This window comes from Triticum urartu, chromosome 6A (genome assembly GCF_056163025.1).
Source record: "Triticum urartu cultivar PI428250 chromosome 6A, HENAU_Tu73, whole genome shotgun sequence".
In the NCBI taxonomy this organism is placed as follows: Eukaryota; Viridiplantae; Streptophyta; class Magnoliopsida; order Poales; family Poaceae; genus Triticum; species Triticum urartu.
The window spans coordinates 497,537,741-497,546,018 of NC_141878.1; the positions used below are offsets into that span (position 1 = coordinate 497,537,741).

At 43.3% G+C, this 8,278-nt stretch overlaps 1 protein-coding gene across 1 annotated transcript; it reads left to right on the forward strand.

The window, feature by feature from the left end:
• Positions 1-1,789: 1,789 nt before the first annotated feature.
• On the forward strand, positions 1,790-2,637 carry LOC125512439 (pectinesterase inhibitor 8-like). Its single transcript, XM_048677536.2, has one exon. The coding sequence runs from the start codon at positions 1,805-1,807 to the stop codon at positions 2,345-2,347; it is 543 nt and encodes a 180-aa protein (XP_048533493.1). The 5' UTR covers positions 1,790-1,804; the 3' UTR covers positions 2,348-2,637.
• Positions 2,638-8,278: the final 5,641 nt, after the last annotated feature.

The window sequence follows — 8,278 nt, forward strand, 5'->3', positions numbered from 1 at the left end:
CAACTCTACCTATCATGTTGTTTTTTGTATGACATCCATGAAAGTTTTTCAAGGAATTTGCTTATATCGTTGAGTGTGTGTATGAGGAGTGATTTTTTCTCCCGTTGCAACGCACGGGCATGTTTGCTAGTGAAAGGACAAAAGAAGAAAAAACATTTATGTACTTTTTAGAAGAAGAGAAAACATTTATGTGATCACAATAGGCGAGGTGTCCTGGTGATTATCCCGTTTTACTCTCGTCTCGTGCGTCGCGTGTTTGAATCACAACTCGCATCGGTTTTGTGCACGCGCTTTTTGCAGTTTAGAAACAGAAAAAAATATAATGGGCCGGCCCATCGCAAAGTGGAGGTGTGCGCCTGTTTGCGGAAACCGCAGAAAACGGCGCTGAAGGCGCCAAATAGCATTTAGAATTTCTCCCTTGCGTTCCCATGCGCTGTTAACATGGGCCGGCCCATTTCGGAGTTTTACCCCCAACCAGTTTTGTGAAGGTTCTAGAACCTTCCCTGACCCAGGTTTTTCGTTTTTGTTTTTCCTTTTTACTTTTTGTTTTCTTTTGTTTTTTTCTTTACTTATATGTTTTCACTTTTAATCTTTTTTTCCAATTTCCAAAAAACTATTAATTTATGATTTATTTTTTAAGTCGTTAACTTTTTTTTTGGAATGATGAACATTTTTTCAAAACTGTGGTTTTATTTGTACTAATTCGTGTACATTCCCCAAAATCATGAACATTTTTTTGTAACCGTGAACACTTTTTATAACTCACGAACATTTTTTCGAAATTGTGAACATTTTCTTAAATTTTTGAACATTTTTTTAGAAATTTGTGTACATTCTCTTAAGTCATGAACATGTTTTTGAATTCATGAACATGTTTTTGAATTCATGATTTTTTTCTAAATAATGAACATTTTAAAATTATAAACTAAAATTTCAAAATCTTGTACATTTGTTTCCAAATTTGTGAACATGTTTTGAATTAGTGTAATTTTTTTCGAATCATGAACTTTTTTTTCAAATTCGTGAACATTTTTCGAGTTAGCGAATATTTTTTTGAGACGTGAACATTTATTTTAAAATTTGTGAACGTTTTTCGAATTAGTGAACATTTTCTTGAATCGCGAACTTTTTTTTCAAATTGACGATTTTTTTCGAATTAGCGAACATTTTTCTCAAATTCGTGAATTTTTTTCGAATTAGCAAAGTGTTTTTGAATCATGAATATTTTTTGAGTTTGTGGACATCTTTTACAAATTCATGAACAGTTTTTGAATTCCTGAGCATTATTCTCTAATCATGAATACATTTTGAAATCTTGATATTTTTTATTAAAATTAGCAACTTTTCCTGAAATTTTAAAACTTTTTGATATCCCAAATTACTTAAAAAAGAAAAAAACAAGGCGGTGTCCCGGCCCGCACATGGCCCGGCCCAGCAGTGCGCGAAAGGGGGGGGGGGGGGGGGGGGGGGGTTGGAGCGGGGGTGTACGCTCGCTTCTTCCGCAGCGCGTAGGTCACTCCCGTTCCCATGCTCTCAAATCCCAAATGGTTTTAGCGTTTTGCAGCCCAATCTTAGCACGACCCTTTTTCTACCGCAGCTGGTCCAAATAGGCCTGGGTCTAACAACTGAGGCCCATTAATCAATCAGCAGTACTATTCAGCATTTCTGCTAGCCGCGCCTATAAAGGCAACAAGATTCAGTCCGTCAGTCCTACTCCTAGCTCATATCAATTCCGTCCGAGCAAACACGAGGCGTCTACGAACTTAATTAGTCGCTTCCTTTCGAAACAAAAGCAACAAGAAGCATGAAGCCATCTACGGCTCGTCTTCTCGCGGCTGCAGCGCTCACCGCCGTCCTCGCGCTGGCGAGCGGGGTCGCCGACGCAACGGTGGTGACGACGTGCAAGGCGGCGGCCGGCAGCGACGGGCGCGTGGACTACGACTTCTGCGTGTCGGAGCTGGGCAAGCACCACGACAGCCCCAGCGCGGACACCTGGGGCCTGGCCAAGGTGGCAGCTCTCACAGGCGTCGTCGACGCCGACAACGCGGTCTCCGACATCAAGGACCTGCTGGCCAAGCACGGCACGGACGCCAGGGCGCAGGGGGCGCTGGCGCAGTGCCAGGAGCTGTACGACAGCATGGGGTTCGCCTTCGCCGAAGCACAGGACGACATCAACAACCGCGACTACGCCGCCGGGAAGGAGAAGGCCGGGGAAGCCACGTCCTTGGCGCACCAGTGCGAAGACGCCTTCGCTCAGGCCGGTGTCCCGTCGCCGGTCGCGCAGCACAGCTCCTACGCGGTGCAGATAGCGGTTGTCTGTACGGCTATTACCAACCTCATCCAGTGAAGAACGACCAAAACTTGGAGATAATACGTGTGAAAGTAGTACGTGCTACTATATGAGTGTGGTTTACCTTTAAAAGTGTGTGGTTTACTTTAATGTCGACGTCTTCTTTAGGGTACTCGCATGTTTTGAGTGTCACCTTTTTTTCTTTCTGTTCGCATCCTGAGCAATATCTATGTAAGTACTTTCTCGTCTCACAATATAAAGCGAGTTAATCATCTAATCTTTACCGACGAGGTTGCGGCCCCTTTTTCCCTCCGCCTTAGGCACTGACATCGGGAAGGGGCAAGGACGCTGAACTTTCGGTTCGGTGGTGGCCTTGGCGGTGGTAGGGTTAGGAACAAAGTTATGTTTTGCCTTCGCTCGGCGGTCACAAGAGATGATGGTATCGTCGCCAGGGTAGAATAAGGTCTTCCCACCTCGGCATCGTGCCAATGGTTGCTTCCTATCGTTGAGAGGTGGTGTTCTGATTCCTCGGGTTTGGATTTTTCGTTATAAGGTTTGTCTCGGTAGTGTTGTCCTGCGGAGCGAACAATGTGCTCGTGTGTCTTGGTGTAGCGACCAGACCTTAACTAGTCTGATCTCTGTACTCCGGTGTCATCCCTGGATCAGTAATGCTGACACCACACAGTACTTGAAGAATTTATAACAAAGTAACAATCACACACTTATTACATCAAGTGTCTCAAAAGAGAACTATTACAATAAATATGGCTTAAGACCATCTAATAACGATAACAGCGGAAGACTTGGAAGATAAGTGAGTCCATCAACTCCAACGGCATCATTGAGTATAGAACCACGACCTAAAAGTCTCCTTACTCGTCGCCTGAAAAGTCTGCAATATGAACGTTGCAGCCCGAAAACGGGTCAGCACATGGAATATGCTGGCAAAGTAACACATGGAGAATGATGGAAGAATAAGACTATACTACATGCATATTTGGCTGGTGGAAAGCTCTATGGTTACAGTTTTGCGTAAAGCCAATTTTTCCCTACTGCAAAGGAATAAATTTTATTTAACTATCATGGTAGTTGTTAAACATTGAGAATGTAGACACCCTCTCAATCCCAATTAAGCATCAGCATTAACCCAACAAAATTAATTAGAGTAATATGATGAGATTTACATGATAATCCAAGTACTAGATACTCAAGACGTCCATAATCGGGGACACGGCTAATCATGATTAGTTTATACACTCTGCAGAGGTTTGCGCACTTTTCCCCACAAGACTCGATCTCCTCCGTTGGGATTCTCGCACTACATGGTGTTTGAGAAACGGATGACCGAGACATAGTATTTCATAAGCGCTTGCACCTTACGAACGGGTAGACCGTACCACCTACATCCCCTACATCTGCTAGTCTACCACTATAAGAGTTCGCACAACTTAGTCAACTATGCTAGAGCCCATAATAGCTTGTGGCTGCACACGGAAGTTTCTAGTATGAATAATCTCATGATCCCTTTGAGTCTGGGTGGCGGTCCAAAAGAAAAACAGGCAATCGCTGGAATACCCAGGTGCCTCAATCCACCCAGATGTGTGTTTAAGTTGCCACCTTAGATAAACCATCAATTTAACACTCTCACATCTGTCATGGATACACTCACCTAATCCACGTCTACTAGCATAGCATGGCATTAAGCAAACATAGAAGTAACTCCCAAAGATTTGATAATAAAACAGGTAATAGGTACTACCTCATCTACTTCCCAAAACCCATAATTTATTTAGATCCTAATCATGCAATGTGTGAGGATTGATCTAATGCAATAAAAACTGGGTAATAGGAAGTATGATCAAAGTGTTACTTGCCTTGCTGATGATCCGTGAAACCTAGGGATTCGAAGTAGCAAGCGGCGCAATCCGGATACTCTATCGCAAACAAACAAGCATACAATAAGTACTCATCTAATGCACAAGTAAAACTCAAATAAGTGACCTAACCAGATATTTCAACTTAAGAACTCCGGTTGGCAAAAAGAATCAAATCGAACGAAGGAACGAAAGACAAACGGCAAAAGAAACAAACTCCATTTACTAATCTGAATCTAGGTCAAATTTTACTGAGGCAAAAACTTGTTTGAGTTGGTTAAACGGAAAGAGGGTTTCGAGACGAAACTCCAGGCGCTTGAATCGCCTGATTCCGATAAACGAGCGAAAAGTTAAACTAGAACGAAAATCGGATCAGAAATCACGATCAGAAAAATCACGGAATAATCCAAGAAAAAGAAAAACGACGAACAGAATAACGAACAAACGTTCGTTTTCTGGAACTTAACGATGAACGTGTTCGTTAAAACGAACGAACGAGCGAACGTTCGCTAAATAAATAAACCAGAAAAAAATCGATCTATTTAAAAAACGAAAACTAGGGTTTTTAAAAAACCGAAACGGTTTTTCTCAGATAACTGGGCGGCGGTGGCTACCTCGGCTCGGACTCCGGCGAGGCGGGCGGCGAGGCTGCGTGGGCGGGGCGGCGGTTCCTGGCGATGGCGGCGTCGCAAGGCGGCGGCGGGGCTGCGTGGGCGGGGCGGCGCGGCTCGGCTCGGGGCTCCAGGGCGGGCCCCGGGTGGCTATTTATAGGGGGGAGGGTGGCGGCGGCCTGGCTTGGGGAGGGGGTCGGCGGCGGCGTCCCTGGCTCGGACTCCCAAGTCCGGCGGCAGCACGGCGCAGGAGGCGGCGGCTCCTGGCGGGCCGGCCTGGCTCGGCTGGGCCTTTGGCCCAGTTGGGCGCGGGTTTTTTTAAATAATTTTCGTCGGACTAAAAAAAATTCTAGAAAAATAAATAAAAATCTAAAAATGCCAAAATAAATTTTCACCGTCTAAATAAAATATTTATAACAGGATGAACATTTTCTTGGCCCTAAATGCAATTTCTGAAAACGTGCAATTTTTTTTAAATTCAAATAAAACCACGAAAAACTCCAGAATAAAATCTTCTTTGATTTTTTTATTAAATTCTCAATATTTCTTTATTTGGGAAAGTAATTTTATTCCCTCTTTCATATTTTTATAATAGAAATAATTGAAGATAAAATAAATAAAATCAAATGATCCTATTTTCAAAATTTGAGAAAACTCAAATATGAAAATAACGAAATCCCCAACTCTCTCCGAGGGTCCTTGAGTTGCGTGAAATTTCTAGGATCAACCAAAAGCAATAAAATATGATATGCATTGATGATCTAGTGTATAACATTCCAAATTGGAAATTTGGGCTGTTACAAACCTACCCCCTTAAGATGAATCTCGCCCTCGAGATTCGGGTTGGCTAGAAAATAGGTGAGGGTGGTCCTTCAGCAGATCTTCCTCTCACTCCCAGGTGGCTTCATCCTCCGTATGGTGGCTCCACTGAACTTTGCAAAACTTGATAACTTTGCTGCGGGTGACTCGGCTGACATACTCAAGAATCTTAACTGGTTTCACCTCCTAGGTCAAATCACTGTCCAACTGAATCGCTTCCAGCGGCACTGTATCTCTCAGCGGTATATCAGCCATCTCTGCGTGGCACTTCTTCAACTGGGAAACATGGAACACGTCATGAACTCCTGACAATCCTTCGGACAATTCCAACTTATAAGCTACTTCTCCCATACGCTCCAAAACTTTGTATGGTCCTACAAAACATGGCGCTAACTTTCCCTTATCTCCAAAGCACTTAACTCCTCGAAGTGGAGATACTCGAAGATAAACTCGGTCTCCGACTTTGTAAACTATCTCCTTGCGTTTCGAATCTGCGTAGCTCTTCTGCCTGGACTGGGCTACCTTGGGACTATCGCGAATCAATTTCACCTTCTGTTCAGATTCCTTAATCAGATCCGGTCCAAACAACTGGCGGTCCCCAACTTCATCCCAGACAATGGGGTCCTGCACCTCCTTCCGTACAAGGCTTCGAAAGGGGCCATCTTCAAACTGGATTGATAACTATTGTTGTAAGAGAACTCTGCATATGGTAAATTGTTGTCCCAACTAGATCCATAATCTAGCGCACAAGCTCTCAGCATGTCCTCCAAAATCTGATTGACTCTCTCGGTCTGTCCATCTGTCTGTGGATGGAAAGCTGTACTGAACTCTAGCCTGGTACCCAAAGTTTCGTGCAACTGATTCTAGAATTTTGAGGTAAATTGGGTTCCTCTATCTGATACAATGCTCCTTGGAACTCCATGCAGACATACAATCCCAGTCATGTATATCTTTGCCAGCTTAGCACTGGTGTAGGAAGTCTTCACTGGAATGAAATGAGCTACCTTTGTCAAATGATCGACTACTACCCAAATCGATTCATAGCCTGAATGAGTTCTGGGTAAACCCGTAATAAAATCCATGCCTAGCTTATCCCACTTCCATTTGGGTATTGGCAATGGCTGTAACAGTCCTGCTGGCTTCTGATGCTCTGCCTTTACTCTCTGACATACATCACAAACTGCTACATACTCCGCAATATCCTTCTTCATTCCGGTCCACCAGAAAGTATCCTTCGAATCCAAATACATCTTGGTATTTCCTGGGTGAATCGAATATGGGGAATCATGGGCCTCTTGCAGTATCAACTTCCTGATCTCCGGGTTATTGGGCACATAAACACGATCTTCAAACCACAGTGTATCGTGCTCATCCTCACGAAATCCTTTAGCTTTTCCTTTGCTCATTTTCTCCTTTATAGAAGCAATCTCCTTGTTGGTCTTCTAAGCTTCTCTGATCTTATCCATCAAAGTAGACTGAATCTCTAATGCTGCTACATAGCCTCTCGGAACTATCTGCAAACAAAGCTCACGAATATTTTCGGCTAACTCCCTTGGTAAATCTCCCGTCATTAGGGTATTGACGTGGCTTTTACGGCTCAATGTGTCAGCTACTACGTTAGCCTTCCCGGGATGATAATGCAATCTCATATCATAATCCTTGATGAGCTCCAACCATCTCCTTTGCCTGAGATTCAACTCCTTCTGCGTGAAAATATACTTCAAACTCTTGTGATCCGTATATACTTCACAATGGTTTCCAATGAGAAAATGTCTCCAAGTTTTTAATGCATGCACTATGGCTGCTAACTCCAAATCATGCGTGGCATAATTCAACTCATGAGGCTTAAGCTGTCATGAGGCATATGAAACAACTCTTCCCTCCTGAATAAGCACTGCTCCAAGTCCTCGACGTGAAGTGTCGCAATACACCTCATAATCCTTGTTCTGATCCGGCAAAATCAACACAGGTGATGTAACCAAACGTTTCTTCAACTCCTGGAAACTAGCCTCACATTCCTCAGTCCATTTGAACTTGGTATCCTTCTTCAACAACTCCGTCATAGGCTTCGCAATCTTTGAGAAATTTTCAATAAATCTCCGGTAATATCCTGCGAGTCCCAGAAAACTACAGATCTCTCCAACTGTTGTTGGGGCTTCCCAATTTGTCACAGTGTCAACCTTGGTGGGATCTACTGCTATACCTTCTCCGGATATAACGTGTCCAATGAATCCAACTTCCTTCAACCAAAATTCACATTTGCTAAACTTGGCATATAGCTGATGTTCCCTGAGCTTTGCAAGTACCAAACACAAATGCTCCTTATGCTCCCCTTCATTCTTCGAGTAAACCAGGATATCATCAATGAACACTACGACGAACTTATCCAAAAACTCCATAAATACTTTGTTCATCATGTTCATAAAATAGGCAGGTGCGTTAGTCAGACCAAATGACATAACGGTATACTCATACAGCCCATACCTGGTGGTAAAAGCCGTCTTAGGTATATCCTGTTCTCGAATCTTCAACTGATGGTATCCTGATCGCAGATCGATCTTGGAAAATACCTTAGCTCCTTGCAATCGATTAAACAGATCATTGATCATCGGTAGTGGGTACTTATTCTTGATGGTTACTTCATTCAATCCTCGATAATCAACAACCATCCTTAACGATCCATC

Bases quoted from the DNA above. Each gene is read 5' to 3' on its own strand.
- LOC125512439 (XM_048677536.2), top strand. From the start codon at position 1,805: ATGAAGCCATCTACGGCTCGTCTTCTCGCGGCTGCAGCGCTCACCGCC.